The 22,467-nt window shown below is 39.9% G+C and overlaps 1 protein-coding gene across 1 annotated transcript in view; it reads left to right on the top strand.

Annotated features, from left to right (window-relative positions):
• The window catches only part of RBL2 (retinoblastoma-like 2), a 61,579-nt gene that overhangs the window by 1,070 nt on the left and 38,042 nt on the right, over nucleotides 1-22,467 (top strand). Inside the window, exons 2-11 of the mRNA XM_012733203.1 lie at nucleotides 1,999-2,134; nucleotides 4,266-4,466; nucleotides 7,390-7,454; nucleotides 10,814-10,942; nucleotides 12,240-12,400; nucleotides 12,492-12,556; nucleotides 14,037-14,223; nucleotides 18,946-19,112; nucleotides 21,310-21,419; nucleotides 22,001-22,104. Of these exons, the coding sequence (XP_012588657.1) occupies nucleotides 1,999-2,134; nucleotides 4,266-4,466; nucleotides 7,390-7,454; nucleotides 10,814-10,942; nucleotides 12,240-12,400; nucleotides 12,492-12,556; nucleotides 14,037-14,223; nucleotides 18,946-19,112; nucleotides 21,310-21,419; nucleotides 22,001-22,104 (1,325 nt within the window). The remainder of the gene's footprint in view (nucleotides 1-1,998; nucleotides 2,135-4,265; nucleotides 4,467-7,389; nucleotides 7,455-10,813; nucleotides 10,943-12,239; nucleotides 12,401-12,491; nucleotides 12,557-14,036; nucleotides 14,224-18,945; nucleotides 19,113-21,309; nucleotides 21,420-22,000; nucleotides 22,105-22,467) is intronic.

The following is a 22,467-nucleotide window of genomic DNA, read 5'->3' on the forward strand; positions in this document are numbered from 1 at the left end:
CCCCGCCTGTCGCCGGGCGGCGGCGACCTTGAGTCCCTCTTGGTCGCCCCAGACCTTGCAGCGGGGCGGTGACGGCCGCCGCGACCCCGGCTCGTCGTGTCCCTCTCTTGGACGGCCGCGGGGACTCGGCCCTGGCAGCCAGTGAGGCTCAGCTCCGTGGGCGCCGCCCCTGCGCCGGCCAATGGCGAGCGACGCGGAAGCCCGCGGTGCGGGCCGCTCGGCCGCCCCCGCCCGGCGTTTCAGCCCGCCCGAGGTTTCCTGACATTGTTTGGGCTGTGCGGCGTCGGAGGCCGGGATGGGCAGGGCCAGCCCCGGCGAGCTTCCACTCTCGCCCGCCGGCGTCACCCGTGTCCCCCCGAGGCGGTTTCCACTTCCTGCGCCGAGGGGGCTGAAGTGCCAGGCCGCGCCCGTTGTTGCCGACCGGAGAGCGAGCTGTGGCTTTGCGTGCGGCCGGCCCAGTGGCTTGGCACCCCCGCCGCAGCCCTGCCCGAATCCCGCCGGTGACCAGTCAGCCCGAGGTCTGCTCTCCTCCGGGGCCATCCTGGGGGTAGAGCGGCCCGCGCCCGGACTTTAGGGAGCGCCGGCTGCGGCCAGGAGCCTTGGGGTCCCAGGCTCCCCGTGGGGACGGGGCTCCAAGCCCCTCTCCCCGCCCTTACTGTAGGGGAGGACTGCTGTGACTGACCGTCAGGATAATGCTTGTACATAAGCCGGGACCAGCGCGGCCACCGCGGTTGCACTGTTCCGTTGTAACTGGTGAGTGACGGGAGGACGTTGTTGCTCTGGCAGGCGACTGCTAGAGGGTTGGTGACCTGTTTGGTTACTCACCCTTTTTAAGACTTCAAGCTTGTAGTCCTAGTTCAATTGACCCAACAAATGAATGGACATTCATTTATCAAATACTTTTTTGGGCGTCGTTTATATGCATTTTTTCTCCATGAATTTTAAAATGTTCTTACATTGTTCATTTTTGTGCAGCATTTGCTTTCTCCCCTAAGGTGTAAATACCTGTCTCCTGTAAACACCCTAACCCCACATCACCTGTGAACCCTCACCCAGCCCCGAGCTCTTTCCACCAGTGTTTTGTTTATTTTTTATTATTATTTAAATCATTACATCACCCTTCATTTTTGTACACTGTATGGCTTCCCAGTGGATCTTAACCCCACACCGCAGTCTCTGCTCTATGCCCCCCACCCCTCCCCCTCTTCCTCCCCTACAGTGTTTCTGATCTGTAGTTCCCTGATGATTTTGATTTTGATTTGTTATAGTTATTTTTTTTCTGATTCTTTTTGTTGTTTTCTCTATATTCCTCCTATAAGTGTGTCCACCCATGTTTTATCAACTACTTTTTAATCCCCTTTCTCTGCCAGACACTGTTCTCAGTGCTGGACATGACCCTGTGGGCAAAAACATAAGAATCCCTGCCCCGTGGAGCTTGTAGTGGTGCATGCTGTGAGATCATTTGGGATGGCCGTCTCCTGGAAATATATAATAGAAAATAAATTTTATGCAATAATTAGTACAGAATACAGGTTATAGAACATTATCCTTGGGTATCCTGAATTTTCTGTGTTTTACATGTGCAATCCATTTCTCACAGACCTCAAACAAGGTCAAGGATCCTCTGTGACTTAATTTACCCCAGGTGTGCTGCCCCAGGTGGGGACTCTCAGGCACCTGTCCCAGGGGAGCGCTCCAGGCCCAGTCTGCGCTGCCTCTTAAGGCTTGAAAGTTGTGAAACACACACCTTCACTGTTGCTGTTGGCTGAGAAGTTAGCGGTATGAGGGTGCACGCCCAGGCCAGCCTCAGAGCAAAGGAGCGTGCAGAGGGAACATGGGCCATGGACATTCTCCTCTCCGGAAGACTGTGTCTAAGAACACATGGGATAGAGCCACTCTAGGAAACGCACTGTCCCACATAGGAAACTTTAAAGGCAGGAACATTTTTATATTGAAGTATATCTAGCTCATTAGCTAAAAATCCATTTTTTCTTATTTTGCAGGGAAATGATCTTCATTGGTTAGCATGTGCCTTATATGTGGCTTGCAGAAAATCTGTTCCAACTGTAAGCAAAGGGACAGTTGAAGGCAACTATGTATCTTTAACTAGAATCCTGCGATGTTCAGAGCAGAGGTAACTATGTTAGAGTTTGAAAAGTGAGTGTTGCTCATATAAATCTAGGGATAGTAGGAATTCATTCTGTAAGTATCTGACCCTTCAGAGTACTGAATTAAAAGCTAGGTCATGGTTTTCCTTTATCCCATCTAAGTTAATACCCATTCCATTTCACTTCTTTGTTGAAAAATATTTGCATTTTAACATACAAGATATCTAATGTTCTTGTATGAAAGTTTATTATTAAAATTTACAGCTCATTGGGTAATATTGGGAGATTGCTAAATAAGGAGATAAAGAAACTTTAAGAAATACCTTAGATTGAAAAGATAATTAAAATATACAACACTAAACTTAGAAGTACATACACAGGGCTTGTATCATATAAGTGTTGTGTAACTACTTCTCAGTGTCCTGCTGTGAGTTAGCAACACTATTTTAATCAGTTCTAGAAAGGGTCGAATTATACTTAAAGAAGAGGCAGAAATTGCTTTTTCTATCTATTGTATAATTGAAATAATTATATTGTTTGTGCCTTTTAGATTCGCTTACAGCTTATTAAAGGTTGATGGGAAAGGAATCTTTCCCATTTGGGGGGTTGGGGATTCTACTTTCAAAATATGGACCTAGCAGTTTTAAAAATTCACTGACTATTTAAATAACAAGAAATGTGTTTTAGCTGGAGTCCACTGTTAACCTTGAACTCTATCTTGAGTTATATTTAGGACTAAAAACAAAAGGTAGTGCATAAAGCGTTGAACACCTGAGCTGTAAATCTGCAGAAGTGGACTTAGGTAAGGTATAACCGTACAGTCAATCTGAAGGGGAAAAGTGGAGGCAGGTTGGTTAGTTATGTGTCAGACAGGAGCTTAAGAAACAAAGGTCAAATTGTGGATTTATCATTGCAAAGGGTCATAGAATATAAACTTATCTAACATTTCTAATGCAAATAATATAATTCTGGACTTTAGATATTTCCATTTCAAGAACTTAGTTTTTATTTTACCAATGTGTTCAGATTTTTCACTTTTCTGCCATAATGGACTAAATGGATTAAAACTAAAGAGCAGATTGAGTGAAGATACTTATAATGCATGATAAAAGACCAGTATTTAGAGCTATACCGAGAACTGTTAAATGGCTAGATAATTGACAACTACTAAAAATGGGTAAAGGATGTGATTTCATAAAGGCAGATATCACATAGCTAACGCAGGTGAAGATGTTCGCCTTCACTAGTGATGAAGGGAAGCTGAAGTATAAAGTGAGGTGGCGTTTAAATTCTCTTACTACTGGGGAAATTTGAAATCTGGTAATACCCAGCAGGTACCATGTGGGTGCCAGTGTAAACCAGCACAGCCACTGCACTGGGGCATTTGTTAGCCATAGCTAACGAAGCACGTTCTCCAACTCAACTGTTCTACTTCTTGATAGTTTCTAGGGGAACTTGAATACATGTACAAGAAGTGTCCATTACTGGTTTTTTTGTGAATTAGAAACCTCGATTTTTCTACCGGTTGGGGGATGAATGTCAAAAATGATAATTCTTCTGAAGGCATATTTTTAGCAATTTAAACTAGTGAATTAGATTAGATGTATCAATATTAATTCGTCTCAGAAACATGGAGTGAACAAGTGCAGAACATACTTACAATATGATACCATTTATATAAAATAAAAACCATACACAGAAGACATTTCTTACCACTTGTGGATAGATATGTGTATGTGTGTATATAAACATAGATGGGAAAGATTCAGATCAACTTTAGAATGGTGGTTATCTGAGGAAGCAGAATGGGGAATTCACCTTCTCTATAGAGTATGAAACAAGCATGGGCAAAATTTATTTGGGATGTCAATGTTAAACCTGGCAGTTGGGAACAGGGAAATTATTTCCATTACCTCACTTATATGTTTCATAATTTTAAATATACCCTGAGATCATCTCAACAGAAACATAGGCTAAGATCAGAGAAGTAGCCACTTCATGAGTAAGTTGCACGAGGCATGACTTGCGGTTTTGTGTCAGTCTAAAAGTCATATAATGAAGGGATTAGTTTTGGGTTGCCTTTATCTGTGTCTATATACTGTACATTGGTATTGGTGTTAACTATGAAAATATTTCATCTTTTGTTTTTAATACCAGCCTAATTGAATTTTTTAACAAGATGAAGAAGTGGGAAGACATGGCAGATCTACCCCCACATTTCAGAGAACGGACTGAGAGATTAGAAAGAAACTTCACTGTTTCTGCTGTAATTTTTAAGAAATATGAGCCCATTTTTCAAGACATTTTTAAATATCCTCAAGAAGAGCAGCCTCGTCAACAAAGAGGAAGAAAACAGCGGTGCGTTCTTCTGTTCACGTCGCAAGATTGCACGTGTCCCGCAGTGGGTTTCCACCCCTTGCCTGTGTCCCCAGTGGATTTTGCTGGTCTTAACAAAAGAAAGGGGCTTCAGAAATAATTATTTTCTTGAATAGTTTTCTGCTAGTGATAGTTTCTCGTTTTCAAATGTATATTAGCCATGAATTTTGCAGCTTTCACATTGTAGAATGTCCAGAGGTTTTGTTTGTATAAGCTTTTCCTTTTTGCTTTAGCAACAGACAGTGCAAAAGTTGCACTTTAGAGATTTTCATCCATTAACTGCATTTTGTATATAGGACTTGACTACTTGATTTTCTGTTACTGACTACTGACTGTCATTTTCTAGATATTATTTCTAATAATTTGACTTTCATGTCAAGCTGAGTAATCATGCCGGGTAATGGCCAGCTATGTATTTTGCTGTTTATGACCTAGCAAGAGTGGGGAAGCTGGGTTGTCGGGAGAATGGGGAGCTGACCCTGTAACAGATCTGTCCTTTCCTGTCATGTCTGCGTATCTACAGACATACCCAGCATGGTGTTCTCCCTCTGTCCTGGTAGGTGAGGGCAATTGGTCAATTTATTGTGAGTCTCTGCCTTTAGAGTGTTAAGTTTTTTCATAAGATAGAAGTGGAAGTTTGTTCTTAAAGAAAAACAGAAAAATGTTAACAAGAAGAGTAAGGTAAAAGAAGTTATTCAATAATGTAACTTTTCCATCAATACATTTCCAAATTGGGCCTCCCTGGTGGTACAAGGGGTTAAATCTCTGCACTGTGAAGCTGCTGCAGCACCAGTTGGATCCTGGGCCCGAGCGCTGACCCACAGGGCGCAGCAGACCTCTCCTGTCTCCCCCTGCTCCCCTCAGCACTGGATTTCAGTAGATCCACCTGTTCTGCTCTCCACTCTGGGTCTGGTGAGTCCTCATAGCCTTGCGCCTCTGGCCCGCACTCCAGGTCTTATATGCATAACTAAATAAAATAAATCTTTGTAAGAAAAATTCCCCAATGATGAAGGTATTTGCAACAAGTGAGCAGCCTTCAAAAAGAAAACAAATCATGTACCATTTTTATATCCAGCTGCTCTCATTTACTTGCAATTTGGGGGAGTCAGCTGTTTAAATGTTCTAGAAGTTTAAATAGAAGATTTTACCTGAATCAGAGCAAGGCTGATGTGACTCTTCATAGAAAGGAATGGGATCTCTTCTTTGGAGTGTTGTGGGAAAAAATTTCAGATTGTGCTTGATTAGATAAGGTGTGTGTTTCAATTAAGGAAGTTGTGACGATAGCTTCATTTAGAAAGTTTTCATTTATAGCATTTTTTGGTAGTATTTTTGGGTAATAAAAATAAAATAATTTACTGAGGAGCGACTCTTCGAAAACTTTAACTTGTATTGTTTCAGTTAATCCCTTTGACAATCTTATGAGGCTAATGCTGATGATGCAGGTGGGGGCAAAGGAGGTTAAGTCATTGTGCTTAGACTTCAGTGGTCTGGCTGCTTCACCAACTGCATCACCTCACACAGACCTTCCTTTAACAGTTTTTCACTGAGTGTGCACCGAGCACTTACTACGCAGAGTACTTGCTAGATAGGAACGCAAAGCCAGTCTCTTCTCTTGAGCATTTTCAGTCTCGTTGGGGATGGAGGCTTGTATAAAGATTCCAGTTTGTGCACTTAATATAAAAGTCTTGTGAGTGCAAAAATAATAGAAATACAGGACTTCTGAGGAGAATAAACCACCCTGTATGGGCCAGCCAGGTAAGCTTCCATGGAATGAGGCAAATTAGGTCTTGAATGATGGGTAGGATTTGATAGATGAGTTTGGAGAAAGTTAGAACCTTTGATGCAGGAGGTAAAGAATGAAGATAGAGAAGGAGCAAAGCCTCAAGTTCTAGATTTCTCAAATTACAGAGTTAGTTCTTAGTGGTTTAAGGGTTAAGTTGAACAGTTTTACTTACCTTGGGAGACATCAAAACTAAATTATCATCCAGATAGAGGGTTTGGAGAGCTAGTGTACTTACCTGTTGGTGTCCGAATCCTGGTCTCCTGTTTGTTCTCTAACTGGAGCACCTTGTTAGAATAAGGCTATTGGGATATGAATGTTGGCACAGGTGTTGGTAGAAAAGCCAAGCCTAAGAAGTCTGAAATGCCTTTTTGCAGACACTTGAAAATACAGTAAGTATCCTTGTTAGGACACCCATAGCTTATACTTAATGGCCTTTTTGAGTTGGTGTAATCTGGAGTGTCTTTAGGAAAGGAGCTCTCTACAGTTCATTGGCTGTGAGGGCGGGGAGGTAGTTGGGGAGTAGCTGATTGCACATGAGTCTTCACAGCAGCACCCGTCCTGCAGGCTCCTCAGGAGAATGACTTTTGCTTGTCTTAGTTTCTGCCTTACTGATCTTGACCTTGTACAGTTGAGTAGAATTTTCTTCTTTCTAAAGTGAGCTCTTTTCAGGGGTCCCGGCAATTTTCTACCAATATTTGGATGGAGCAGAACTTCTTATACATTTTCCACTTCAAGCTAAATCTGTTGTCACATCCACTAATTGTGGATTTTGAGTCTCACTGAATTATATTCGTTTATTTTTTTTTAGATTTATGCATACAAGAACTGGGTTGTAAGCCAGAGGTGTATGCGGGGTGGGAGGGAGAGGATTTACCAGAGACAGAGTGTGGAGCAGGACAGGTGGATCTACTGAAATCCACTGCTGAGGGGAGCAGTGGGGAGAGAGGAGTGGTCTGCTGTGCCCTGTGGGTCCCTCCCTGCTGGGGATTGAGCTCATGCTGCAGAGGCTGCTCACAGCTTCATAAGGCTGACTTTAATCTGCCCCACCAGGAAGGCTCCTGCAGTTGTTCATAATGTCTTTTTCTAGTTCTTGTTATCTTATAAATTTTTTCTCTCCCAAAGGCGACAGCCCTGTACGGTGTCTGAAGTTTTCCATTTTTGTTGGGTGCTTTTTATATATGCAAAAGGTAAGAAAAGAGTAATATTTATTTAGATTTAGTTTATTTAAATGTTCAGGTTCTACTTTTTTGAATGATGTTTCTCAAAGGTTTTAATCCCAGATTCTTTATGTATTGCTTTTTTCGTAACATATTTTTAATTTCTTTACAATATCTAAAGTTGTTATTATTAAATAGAAATTTCTGTAATTTTCTTACATATTATCTTTTCACTCAAAGCTGTTCTGAATTATGATATGTATGCATGTATCTTGAAGTTGTCTTTTTCACAAGACATGTTTAGTTGAATGGAACTGATCACCCTGAGGAGTAACTCATATTACTTCTGACACCTTGTTTAGATAAATATACTGGATCAGGTGCCTGTAGATACAATCTATGTTCTTTCCTATTCTCATTTAACCTGCCCAAGATATGCATTCAAGGTAATAAATTTTTATTGTATTTTTGTCCTCTGTATTTCTATGAAATGATTCTGCATAGGAATACAGAGCAAAGTATATTTAGTTGTATAGCATTCATCTATAGACCTTGTAGAATACTTCTGCCTTTAAGATAGTCCACTAAAATGCATAGTTATAGAGATTCAAGAAGCTGGAAGGAGAAAATCTTATGGATCAACTAGTTCAACTTAGTTGAAGGTTAAGTAGTTGAGACTCCAAAACAAGTTGCTGGAAACAGCTAGAATTTGAACCCAGATCTAACTGTGGTTTGTACTGGATGCGAGGACCTTCTTGGGAGGCACTCCACTGCTCTTGATTCATGTAATCTAGTTAGGTGAGAACTCATCCTCCTTCCATGAAAAGAATCTTAGGTCAGAGAAAAAGATGTTAGTCATTTTGCTTCCCATCACATTGGTGTATTTTTTTAATGGAGATGAAGGTGATATTATCAGTGGTGAAGTAAAGACTTAGGATCATAGGAGCTGCTTTCATAGTGGTTTTCACATGTTTTAACTTTGTGTGTCTGTTATTATATATGATATTAAATTCCTCATATTACTGCAGGTGTATCTGAATTTTGGAATTTTAGAGTTTGGTGATAGTGTATATGTCCTTAGGAGTACTTGTGTCTGGTTCTTTTTTTTTTTTTTTTTTTTTTAAGATTTACTTATTTATGCATACAGGACTGAGGTACAAGCCAGAGGTGCAGGGACAGTGAGAGGATTCACCAGAGACAGAAGTGGGGAGTAGACCAGGCAGATTGACAAAGTACACTGCTGAGGGGAGCAGTGGACCAGACAGAGGTCTGCTGCGCCATGTGGGTCAACTCCGGGGCGGGGAATCAAACCCACACTGAAGCAACTGTGGCCAGCTCGAAATGCTGCATCCCTACCTGTTGCACTACCAGGAAGGGTCGTGCTTGGTTCTTTATAAAACTATTGAAAAGGAATTTTTTTATAGGTAACATAATATTTTATTTTTACATCATTTTGTGCATTTTTTTCCATCTCGGTAGTAATCCCCTTGGGCTTCCTATCACTAAATCACCTGTGTGCCATCACCATAGTCCAGTGCATTTCCCCACTCCACCCCATAAAATGTCTCTGGTATATAGCTGTTCATTATTATTTTCTCGCCTGGTCTGTTATATTCCTGCTCTGAGTGAAACCATCCGGTATTTACCTTTTCTTTCTGGCTTATTTCACTAAGCATGATCTTGAAAAGGAATTTTATTGTCCTTATTTAGATTTTGCTCTCCATTAGGTTCTTTTCTAATAGAGTAGTTCAGTTGATTTTATTCAATTCTTGATATAGTTATTTTGGAGGGAGGTTTACTTTTTTCAGCCCTTTCTCATGACTTTCTTCGTAGCACATGGGCATCCAGATTATCTTGCTCCTGCTAAGTAAGCCAGCTCTTTGTGCGTTCTTTGTTGTTGCCTTCCTGTGGCAGTGTACACCAGTAACAAGGTGGGGCTAGTTCACATGAAGGACTTTGTGGCCTGAAGACCATCAGCTCGACTTCCTGTATTTGTGAGATCCCAACTCTTCGGGATCTCACAAATAAGTGGACTCAGGGGAGAAGACACAGGTTGTCTTTGTTATGAGAAAAATAAAGAAGTCTCCTCAAGTGAGATTTATTTCTGAAGTCAGGGTTGAAATTGTCATGTTGGGACAGTCTTGGAGTTTAAATTAGATTCTAATCGTTAGAGTCATTTCAGCTTTTTTGGTAGAAGTTATAGTGCTGCTGGTTTTCTTCTGTGGTAAGTAGACACCAGTGACAAGTGTAGGCTTAGTATAGCAGGTTTTGTAGCTCGAAAGCAGCAGGTACCACTTCCTGCTTTACGTTTGAAGAACATTTTGTCTTAACATTAAACTTCTTTACAGGGGAGCCAAGCAATTAAGTTTGGTTAGATTGGTGCAAAATTTAACCTATTATAATTGGCCTTCTGCATCAGAAAAATATTTTCTTCTTCAGTTCATTCAGCTTGCTATATTGAATGCTTACCTCTGTACAAAAAAAGAATTACTTATGATGATATGCTAAGTGAGTGGCAGAAAGGAGAGAACCCTGAAGTAAAGCAGTGTGTGTGTGTGTGTGTGTGTGTGTGTGTGTGTGTGTACATTTGAGTAGGAATTAAGGGTAAAAATGTTGTGGTTTAGAAGTAATTCTTCAGATGTATGTTAGCTATTTGAATTCATCAAATGTTGTAAGATCAATAAGAAGCAGATATTTATAAGTGTCCAGTGGGAAAAAAAGAATATGCCTAAAGTCACAGAAATATACCTTCTAAGAAGCATAAAATGACTTAACTGCATCTAACAACTGTCTTCACTGTTGGGCTTAACACGGCCAAAATTGTGTTTCTGTAGTCTGCAGTTTTGGTTTCTCTGTGAACAGCACTGATAATTATTCCTGGAATACTAGCTCTAGAACTTAATATCTTTGATTGTGGTCCTGCTGCATTAATTTGTATGAACTTACAATCACTATGGAAAAAAGTATTTAAAATATTACCACTGTGACATGTAACATGTACATATGTGACAAAAATAATTGCATGAATTGTTTTTCATTTGTTACCCTATCAATTTTAAGTATTATGCAGCTTCTCACAGATAACTTATGAAGCTTTTTGTGTTCGGAATGTTCAAAGGATAAGATAAATGATTAAATTTTGCTTAGATAATGCTTAGATAATGCTTAGATAATGAAAATGAGTGAATAAATTTTTGGTTAAGTTTTGGTTTTTATCAAACTCTTAAAATTTATTAAACTCTTAAGAGTAATATTCCAAAATATAGCTTTTAAAACCACTTTGAATAGCCATTGAGTCAGCTTCATGTAGTGCTGTATGTCATTTTAAAAGAAATTATATTTAAAATAAGTAAGCTAATGCAAATTTAAATCTTTTTATAATCCTGTAGGCAATTTTCCCATGATCAGTGATGATTTGGTCAATTCTTATCATCTTCTGCTCTGTGCTTTGGACTTAGTTTATGGAAATGCCCTTCAGTGTTCTAATCGTAAAGAACTTGTGAACCCTAATTTTAAAGGTAAGTTTGTAAATCAAAGGTTATTGGACAGCCCACACTTCACTTCTTATTCACACTTAGAAGTTCTGTACATAATAAGTGCTTTGAAAAGTTCTATCGTAATTATTCAGAGAACGTCTAACTAGGAGCTGAGTTCTCTATAAAAATATTTATGGTAAAAGGAAATGCAATATCACAAAAGTCTTAGATGATAACTTTAGAAGTTTCTGAAGTGTTCAACAAAAAGAAGACATTTAGAAACTGGAATAGCAAAAATGACATCAAAGAATCTTCATTAGTTTCTACAGAAGAGTAATAGTTATGGTTCTGAAGTAAATGCACATATTAGCGCTTAAACTATGTAGGAAATTATTATTTTGGCAGTGCATTTAGTAGTCTGTAAAGTACGTGATTCTGTGAATTATATACATTATAATTCCAAATTATGATTTTCAAGACAAATATTAAGGTACTTGTTTTGTTTTCTTTTTTTTTGACAATATATATTTTAAAAATTTTATTTTATAATAGTTTTATTTTTACATATTTTTGTGCATTTTTCCAGCTCAGTTGCAATCCCCTTGGGTTTCCCATAACCAAATCACCCATGTGCAATCACCATAGTAAAGTACTTTTATTTATAAAGCTAGTATATAGTACTATCATCTTTTGAATAATACCATAGTATGATTCTGAGTATCAATTTTTGGGTGGTTATAACGAGAATTTCAGCCTGTTTTCTGACTCTCAATTTAGATTTTTAGTTGTTTCATTTGTTCCTAGTTTGGTAAATTTAATGTCTTTCATATTGTATCCTTTCTCTCATTTCCTTCCTTACTCCTTTTATATTTCTTTATAGCTACTTCCCTTCACTTTTCCCCCTTTTTATTTTTCTTGTGTTTTTTTTTTCCTGGCATTAAATCTAAGGCAAGATAATATGATAAATAAATGCAGTAAAAATATATGAAAGTATGCATAATCTTTCAACTATAAATTTTTCAGCGTGTTAATTTTGTTTAAATGTTAGGCTTATTTGCAGAGTGTTTTAGATCTTTTAGCACTGTACCAAAGTTACTGATTTAATTTTTAATCTTTCAACCTTGTCCAGACAGATAATTGAATAATTGAGATCTTGGGTAGTGTTGTATTTCACTTTTATTTGCTATTTTTAGTCAAATAGGCTTTTATACAGTATTTCCTATATTTTCATATGCTAACTCATAAGCTGGTTGGATTCTATTAGATAGAATTTAGTTTATTACAGTTTTGCTTATGGAGTACTACTTGAATGTCTCTGTTCTGTAATTCTATATATTAGGCCTGTCTGAAGATTTCCATACTAAGGACTCTAAACCTTCCTCTGACCCACCTTGTGTCATTGAGAAACTCTGTTCCTTACATGATGGCCTAGTTTTGGAAGCAAAAGGAATAAAGGAACATTTCTGGAAACCCTATATTAGGAAACTTTATGAAAAAAAGGTTTGTAAGTAGTAAAGACATACTATGAAAATAATTTCTGGGGAAAGATTTTCCTTAATATGATGACTTAAAACTCTTTTATTTCATCTAGCTTCTTAAGGGAAAAGAAGAAAATCTTACTGGATTTTTAGAACCTGGCAACTTTGGAGAGAGTTTGTGAGTATAATTTGTATATCTAAGAGTTTATTGTTTTCTTTGCATGTATCCTGGAAGTTTAGAATATATTTTGTGGGAGAATATATGAAAGCAATTTTTAAAAAATCTATAAATTGCTACTTTTTTTTTAAATAAATTGCTACTTTAAGCACTTGTTTTTAAATTTACTGAAAATTGTGTGACTTTAATAGTTAATACTTAAGCTTTTGGATCATAATTTTTTTTTTAAAGACACTCAGATTTCCAAAATTTATTTATTTATGCATACAGAACTGGGGTATATAGGCCAGAGGCACAGATGCTGTGAGTGGATTCACCAGAGACAGAGTGGGGAGCAGAACAGGTCGACTGATGAAGTACACTGCTGAGGGGGAACAGCGGGCAGGTCAGGAGAGGTCTGCTGTGCCTTGTGGGTCACCTCCGGGGCAGGGATCAAACTCATGCTGAAGTGGCTTTAGCTTCTCCGGTGCTGTGCTTTAGCCCGTGGCACGACCAGGGAAGGCCCAGATCAAAATTTTTTAATAAATTCTTTTAGAACTCATTATAGGTGAAAAGTGATGATAGATGAAAAGTGATTATGGAACTCTTCAAAGGTGCCTAGAGCAGTTAGGAAAGATAACTAAATGTACAGAGACTGCCTACCAGGCAGATTTGTACAGCGTACAGGGCAACCTAAAAAACTGTAACTAGATGTACTTACTATGTAGTGGATGAGCATTGTGCAGCAAACTCACAGTTTATACTCCTCAGTTTTTTGTTTGTTTTTGGTTTTGTTAAAGATTTATCCTTTTTTGCATGTAAGCACTGGGGTGGACCAGAGATATGGGGTGGAGGTAATGGTGAGAGGATTCACCGGAGACAGAGTAGGGAACAGAACAGGTGGATCTACTGAAATCCACTGCTGAGGGAAACAGTGGGGAGAAAGGAGAGGTCTGGCTGTGCCCTGTGGGTTAGCTTCAGGCAGAGAATGGAATTTGTGCTGCAATGGCTGGCAATAACATGATAATGCTGAGACTTAACCCCTTGTGCTACTAGGGAGGCCCTGAACTCCTCAGTTTTTATGCTTAATAATGATCCCATTGAAATTTAACTTTTACAAAAGTTCTATAGGGCCCTCTGTGGTGGCACAATGGGTTAGGATGCAGCACTGCAAGCTGGCCACAGCCACTTCAATGTGAGTTTGAACCCCCACCCCATTAGTGACCCACATGGCACAGCAGGCCTCTCCTATCTCTCTCACTGCTCCCCTCAGCAGTGTACCTCATCAATGGCCTGTTCTGCTCCCTAATCTGTCTCTGGTGAAGCCTCTCACTACCCCTGCACCACTGGTTTGTACCCCAGTTCTGTATGAATAAATAAATCTTTAAAAAAAAAAAGTTCTAGAACTGTTAATAAGTTAAAAGATGAAATTTAGTGACATGAATCATTAAATGAAATGGCAGTTCTGTGAATGTCTTTTTTTTTTTTTTTTCTCTTATAGTAAAGCCATCAATAAGGCCTATGAGGAGTATGTTTTATCTGTTGGGAATTTAGATGAACGAATATTTCTTGGGGAGGATGCTGAAGAGGAAATTGGGACGCTCTCAAGGTGTCTGAATATTGGCTCAGGAACAGAGACTGCTGAACGGGTACAGATGAAAAACATCTTGCAGCAGCACTTTGACAAGGTGAGCTGAGCCAGAAGATACAGAAACAGGTGTCCAAGGTTCTATTTTATTTTGGTTAGTGTGTGTATTTGTGTGTTTTCTTACTCCCGGTATGAAAGAGAAAATTTCCATCATACTCACTTTAATTGAAAACTTATCTTTGTGTTTACTGAGTTAATTTTGTTGATGCCAGCTTTCATTGTTCGTGGTTAGATCTGAGAAAAAGAAAATTTAATATATCTAAATGAATATGTCATGCTGACAATGTTTTTGAAAAGATTGCCAATAATATATAGCCTCTAAATACTGAATATAGCATTTAAAAGATGCTGATTGACCTTAATTGGTGTCTTAATCTAAGAGACCAGAAAAACTGAGAATCTACAGTCTTTGGAAAACCCTGTGGGTCAGGATCACTGGTGTTTCATGTGAACATTTAGGGTGATGGAAACTAAGAGTTTCCTTTCTATTGTGTGTCGTTCACAGAAAATACACAATTCTGACAAGTGCCTCCAAAGGCAGTGGGATATGTCAAGGGGTAGTTCTCCTGTAAGACACATTTGAGACTGGTTTGCTTATTGATTCAACAAGTATTGTCAAGGTATTCTCTATGCCAGATTATGTTCTGGGCACAGGATACAACAATAAACAAAACAGACAGGTATTCTCTTCTAAAGAAGCTTACGTTATATTGTGTGGAAATGGCCAATAGATAACCAAACCAGTAAATATATAGTCTGTCAGATGATGCTTTATGAAGGGAAGTAAAACACAGTAGTAATACAAAGTATTGGGGAGAGGAGAGAATGGGTGTTCCTGCAGCTGCTGTTGATAGTGGTTGGGAAAGGTGTCTTTAAGAAGGCATTATAAACAGAGAGCTCAATTAAGTCACGTTGTGGAAATGTATTTGAAGCTGAGTACAAGTACAAACGTATTTGTACGTCAAGTACAAAGTCGTGAGGTAGAAACATAACATTGAGAACACCAACGTGGTAGAAACAGAGTGAGGAAAGAGTGATTAAGGAGTAAGAAGAAAGGGAGACCTCAGACCCCTTTTGGGGGGAGCCAGAGCACCCTGAGACCTTGTGACCTTTTGTGCAAGAACCCACTGATCCATGCCCAGGTCACCAGAGGTCTTATGACTTGCTGTAAGAACTCACCAATGTCCAACCGGACTGGAACCAGGCAATACCACCTACCTACACCACCCTGCAGAAACCAGGTAATCTGCTGCAGGACCTTGTCTGTGCCTGCTGACGCTTCCAAAAGCCCTTTGACCTCCCATGAGAACCCTGCCAGTACTGCACAGCCTAGAAAGACCCACATGGCCACCATGATACTCTACCAGTGGTTCGCCCAGATAGCTATCCATCAACCCCAGCAACCTGGACATTTTATGCAAATGTTATTTTAGATTTTATTTAGAGGTTAGAGAAAGCCTGCAAGAAATAAGATATTCCCACCAATATGCAAAAGAGTATAACTAGACCACTACCTCACACCATGCCAAAAATCAACTCAAAATAGGTAAAAGGCCTGAAACTATAAAATATATAGAAGAAAATATAGGTAAAACACTACATGATATACATCTCACTAACATGTTTAAAGACTCATCACCCAAAGTAAAACAAGTGAAGGAAAAAATAAACTATTGGGATTACATAAAATTAAACTGCTTCTTCTGTACAGCAAGGAGAGATTAACCAAAACAAAGAGACACTCTGCTGATTGGGAGCAAAGTTTTGCACTCCATACAACTGATGAGGGACTACTCAAAAAGATATGTAAAGAATTGATACAACTCAACAAAAACAAAATCAACAATCTAGTAAGAAAAAAAAAAAAAAGGGACAGAAGAACTTACAAGATACTTCTCCAAAGAGGAAATGGCCTACAAATATATCAAAAAATGTTCAACATCCCTCTAAACCAGGGAATTGCAAATTAAAACTGCACTGAAATGCCACCTCACACCAGTGAGAATGGCACATCTTAAAAAAAAACTACCAACTACAAATGTTGGCAAGGATGTGGTGAAAATGAAACTCTCCTACATTGCTGTGGGATTGCAAACTGGCCCAACCACTATGGAAAGCTGTGTGGAGAGTCCTCAGAACACTAAAAATGACACTACCATATGACCCAGCAATTCCACTCCTAGGGATCTACCCGAAGGACACAAAAACATTTTCAAAAAGAGTACACGCACCTCTATGTTTATGCAACACTGTTTATAGTAGGTAAGATTTGAAAACAACCCAAATGCCTGAAAATAGATAACTGGATCAAGAAGATGTATTTATACACAATAGAACGCTATTCAGCAACCAAAAAATATAAATGAATGCCAGTGGCAGCAACATGAGTGGAGCTTGAAGGGATTGTGCTCAGTGAAAGAAGCCAAGGAGGAAAAAGAAAAATATTAATTGGTTTTACTTATATGAGGAATATAGGGGACCATGTAAGGGAACAGGGAAAAAAATAACAAAAGTAAACAGGGAACTATAAATCAGAGACATTCTGCAGTGGAAGGGAAGGGGGAAGGATCAAACAAGGACAAGAAAGAGCACAAGGGACTATGGTGGTGGTGCACAGGGGACTTGGCAGTGGGAAGAAAAGCCAGTGCAGAAAATGAACAATGACGTAATATATTTAGATAAATTATTTAAAAATTATCCCACTGAAGATGTAATAATTCTACTTAGTTACCTATGAAACATCTACTCCTGTTGTAATACATTGTTAACAGCTCAGTGGCACTTAAGGAAAGCAGGAGATTTTTTAAAAACGATTTATTTATTTTTGCATACTGTAACTGGGTTATAGGCCAAAGTTGGCGGGGGTTGGGGCGGGGTTAGAGAAGATTCACCAGAGACAGAGAGGGGAGCAGAACAAGCAGATGTACTGAAATGCACTGCTGAGCAGTACAGTGAATAACACAGGAGAGGTCTGCTGCATCCTGGGGGTTGGGTTCCTGGCCAGGGATGGAACTTGTGCAGTGGCTGCAGACAGCTTCATAGCCCTACGCTTTTAATTCCTTGCACCACCAGGGAGGATCCAGAAAGCTGAAGATTCTTAAGGCTTAAGTTATTCAGCCAAAGCACATCTAAAAGAACAAACAAGGGCCTTCCTGATGACACAAGGGGTTAAGTCTCAGTACTATGAAGCTTGAGCATTAACTGCAGCTCTGGTTAGATCCACAGCCACAGAGGTGACCCAGTTGGCACAACAGGCCTCTTCTCTCTCACCCCTGCTGCCCTCAGCAGTATATTTCAGTCAGTCGGCCTGCTCTGCTCCCCTCTATGTCTTTGTTGAATCTTCATACCCCTGTACCTCTGGCCTACACCCCAGTTCTCGTATACATTAATAAATAAATCTTAACAAAAGAACAGACAAAATTTACCTTTAAAAATAAAATCAGAAAACATTTAAAGTGAGATTACCAACAGCAGGAGTTGATGAGAATAAATGAGTCTAACCACAGAGTTCTAGGTACTACAAAATTTGGAAGAAGGAATTTAGAGAAGGACTAGCCTGATACTTAAAAATATTAAGTGTTTTTACCTGTGCTGAAGAAAGACCCCTCTTGATGCACAAGAGGCTCAGGACTGCTGTGCTCCAAGAAGCCCTGTGCCCACGGTGCGTACGCTGGGCAGGAGGCTGTGGCGGCCTTGTGCCTGTGTCTGCGGAGCGCTGCTCGCCAGCCGGCAGCGTAGCGGGGTGCTGCTGCTGCTTCAGTATGGGGTGTCGCCTCCCAGCAGAGAATCTGGTCACGTGTGGGGAAAAGTCGGCTGCAGGAAAAGCTGTCAGGACAAGTCGTAGGCTTCTGATCATCGTTAATCTAGTCAGATCATCTTATTGATGTAAAAATACTAAAATCAATAATTTTTTTGAAATGATTCAAGATCAAGTGGAAATGGGAATGTTTGTGTTCTTTTCTCTCTGAAAGACATTTGCTGATTTACATGGTTTTTGGTTAAATTTTGGACTTCATTCTGGCCATATTTAATTCCCAGCTTATGTTAATCTTAAATATTTACAAAAACAGCAGATGGAAGCTGTGAAATTCTGTTTTTCATGGTTATTCTTGATTTTTAAAATTTTTTAATATAATCATTCACTTTTATATAATTTTGTGCATTTTCCCATCTCAGTTGTAATCCCCGTGGGCTTCCCATCACCAAATCACCCCTGTGCCATCACCATAGTCCTGTGCACTTTTTTCCCTTGATTTTTTTTTATTACAAAGTTTATTTTTACATCATTTTGCACATTTTTTTTTCCATCTCGATTGTAATCCTCGCGGGTTTCCCATCACCAAATCACCCCTCTGCCACCACCATAATCCCGTGCATTTCCCTCCCTCCCCGCCCCCCGTTTTTGATCCCACTCCCCACTCCGCCCCCACAGAATGTCTCTGGTATATGGTTGTTCATTATTTTTGTTTTCCCTTGATTTTTTAATGCTACTTTTGCCCTGGCTTAATTTTTAAAGGAAACTTGGAAGTCGAGAAATATGTTTTGTCTTATAAAGGTTTGACACTAATAGACAACCTTTTTTGTTGGCTAAATTGTAAATTGTCCTTTCATATTTCTTCATATGGATAATGGTGGCTCTCAGTGATGCCTGAATCATGAAAATTTAATGGTAATGTAAAGTTGAAGTTTGATTGACTTGAATTCTCATTTGTGAATTAAAAGTGTTCTGATGTAAAATACTGTTTTCCCCCTCCCCTTTTAGTCTAAAGCACTTAGAATCTCCACACCACTTACTGGTGTGAGGTACATTAAGGATAGCAGCCCTTGTGTGACTCCAGTTTCTACTGCGACACATAGCCTGAGTCGTCTTCACACCATGCTAGCAGGCCTCAGGAATGCACCAAGTGAGAAACTGGAACAGATTCTAAGGTTAGTTTGAGCCCTTCTTACCTTCTAAGATTTGGTGGTTGACTACCTTCCAATTTTTTATTTAAAGTTTTCACTGTTAGTGCCTTCATTCACAGATTGATAATTGTGTATCAGTCTGGACTTGCATGCTTACTCCTATTGTTAATCTGTAGAAGACAACATAACAGCAACAGAAAAGGTATGAGTAGGTGATGGTGAATTTTCCTTAGCTTCTTAGTCTCCAGAATACCATAGACTGGATGACTTTTAAACAACAAAAATTCATTTCTCAAGTTCTGGAAACTAAAAGTCCAAATTCAAGCTACCAGCAAATTCAGTGTTTGTTAATACCTGGTTCCTGGTTCACATATCTTCTGGCTGTGTTCTCATGTGGCAGAAGGAAGCAAGGGGCTCTCACTGGGATCTCTCTCCTAAGGGCACTAGCCCTATTCATGGGCCTTCCACCCTCATGACCTAGTCATACCCAAAGGCCAGCACCTTGGGGGTGAGGTTTAACTTGGGGGAGGGGGCACGCACAGTAAGTTCTCAGCTGAATATAGTACAGGAGAGAGAAAGTTAACACCACAGGAACAAATTGTTACCAGCTGTTCAGTGAAGATAGTTGACAGAGGACTTCATGACGAGGATTGAACCTGAGCAAATAACTAAAGGGTGGGTCATATCTGAACATACAGAGTTACAGTCACCACCACTATAAAGCCACGGCAACTTCTGTAATCTCCGTGGGACATCATTAGCCTGGAAAGGAAGGTAACTGTCTTTCCTTGCTTTGATCTACCTGCGACTGGTGGGATATGAGTGAGCTTTATGAAAAGCACAGCAGGCTGAACCTCAGAGCCGGGACATAATTATTGGCAGCTTATCCATTTATTTATTTTAAAAGATTCATTTATGCACATAAGAACTGGTACAAGCCAGAGGTGTGGGTTCACCAGAGACAGAGTGGGGAGCAGAGCAGGCAGATAGACTGAAACACACTGCCGAGAGGAGCAGCGGGGAGACAGGAGAGTTTTGCTGTGCCCTGTGGGTCACTCCCTGCCCGGGGATCGAACTCGTGCTGCTGCAGTAATGCTGAGACTTAATGGTGCCATCAGGGAGGCCCTTAGGGCAGCTTTATTTGAAAAATTTCTTCCCCTCCTAGTCTTAAAAGCTTATGTATGAGTTGATGGTACAGATTCTATAGGAGCCTATTTTGTTTATGGTCATGTAGTGGGATTAAACAATAGCAGTACTTACGAGGTAAAAGCAAAGGGCCCTATTTTTGTAGAAAGGTGCGTGTGCAGAAATAAAGTTCTGCTTGTATGAGATACCTGATAGCTGTCTCTAGGAGGATTATAACCTTTTAAATTCTGTTTATGATTTTCTAGACTTACTGTATTTTTATGATGACTGTATAAATATGATCAAGATATCATAGGTGCCACAAAAGTCCACATGGCCTTCTGCATTGAACACAGATTGCCTTTCTTAAAAGAAAAACAACAAAAAACTATGAACTGTACCTTGTTTTGAAGGCAAAAAATGTAGAATGCCAATAATGGTTTACATGAATTTGTTGTATAGATTATATACAGCACCATTCTACTTTCTCCCACTACTACAGGGGCATTGTACTGCCCGCTAGGGAAACCTTTGAAGTTTGCTTGTTATTAGTGACTGCAGATGTGAAGGGTAAGTGGGGCCTGTCATGGACGCTGGTCAAGTTGCTAAACCTGGTGTTGTAAAAAGCACAGCTTCATACAAGAAATACTTTATTCCCCCCTCTCATAATGATAATATGAACATCTATGATTAAGAAATGTGGGATCTGGCCCTCCCTGGTTGCGCAGCGGTTTAGGACACAGCTGCTTCAGTGTGAGTTCAATCCCTGGTTCCAGAGGTGACCACATGGTGCAGCAGACCTCTCCTGGCCAGCCCGCTGCTCCCCTCAGCAGTGGACTTCATGATCTACCTGTTCTGCTCCCCACTCTGTCTCTGGTGAGTCCTCTCATCTTCCCTGCACCTCTAGCCTGTGCCCCAGTTCTGTTTGCATGAATAAATCTTCAAAAAGAAAAATGTGGGATCTCTTGCATTAATTTGGGAAGTGTGTAGTTTCTGTACAATTTTATATCTACAGAATAGTGAAATGACAGTTAAAAACAATTTTCTGCTTTGTGACTTGGCAAGATCTTGAAATGCAATAATTACTTTTTTTAAGGACATGTTCACGAGATCCAACCGAAGCTATTGCTAGCAGATTGAAAGAAATGTATGAAATATATGCTCAGCATTCCCAGACAGATGAGGATTTCAGTAACTGTGCAAAAGGTAAGGCTTGATATTGTCCACTGCTGAATCTTTGATGTTTAACTACATGGAATCTTCTCTTGGTAACTGAGTTGGAAATATGAGGACAAGATTATGACTTTAGACTCTCGGTTAGGGATATTTCTAATTTTTCTGCCAGCCAGGTTAATTTTAATTTGGCCACTTCTTGGTAAGAAAGTTATTGCACACCCCTTTAATATGCTGAACTTGAGGTACTTTTTTGTACTTTTTTTTAAGGTTTATTTATTCATGTATACAAGAACCGAAGTATTGGCCAGAGGTGGGGGAGGGGGGGTGAGTCGGGGGGGATAAGGGAGGTGAGAGGGTCCACCAGAAACAGAGTGGGGAGCAGAACAGGCAGATTAACTGAAGTAAACTGCTGAGGGGAGCAACAGGCAGGACAGGAGAGGTCTGCTGTGCCAAATGGATCAGCTCCTTGGCCTGGCATTGAACTCATGCTGCAGAGGCTGCGGACAACTTCATTGTGCTGCACTTTAACCCCTTGTGCCACCATGGAGGGCCCCCACAATATTTTCTTTGTATGTGATTTTTGTGTGGTTTTTTTTTTTTAATTTTTACAGAAATTGCCAGCAAACATTTTCGTTTTGCAGAGATGCTTTACTATAAAGTATTAGAATCTGTTATTGAGCAGGAACAAAAAAGACTGGGAGACATGGATTTATCTGTGAGTAAATAATCAATGTGTTGATTAGCATAATGTAGTTTCTTTCCAGTCCTGTCTATCCCTTTGTCGCACCCCCATCACCACCACTGCCCCCTCCTCCTGCCACAAGAGAAGGCATCATTGAAAAAATAATGTATGGCTTTGAGAGACTAAAGATGAGTACTTGGGAGCTGCTCTGAGCCCTCTCAGCACCTTTTCCCTCGCTGCAGCAGGTCTTCTGTGATCATCGTTTACGTGGTTAGTAAGGCTCTAGTCAGAGATGAAAATATTCTAGCTTAGTCTCAGTTGAGTTTATAATAAGTTTCTATGGAAGCTCTTAATAGCAAGAATAGTAGAAATTGAATATTGCCTAGATGGAATTTT

The sequence above is a fragment of the Condylura cristata genome, unplaced genomic scaffold (genome assembly GCF_000260355.1).
Source record: "Condylura cristata isolate star-nosed mole 26May11 unplaced genomic scaffold, ConCri1.0 scaffold00039, whole genome shotgun sequence".
NCBI classification, from domain to species: domain Eukaryota; kingdom Metazoa; phylum Chordata; class Mammalia; order Eulipotyphla; family Talpidae; genus Condylura; species Condylura cristata.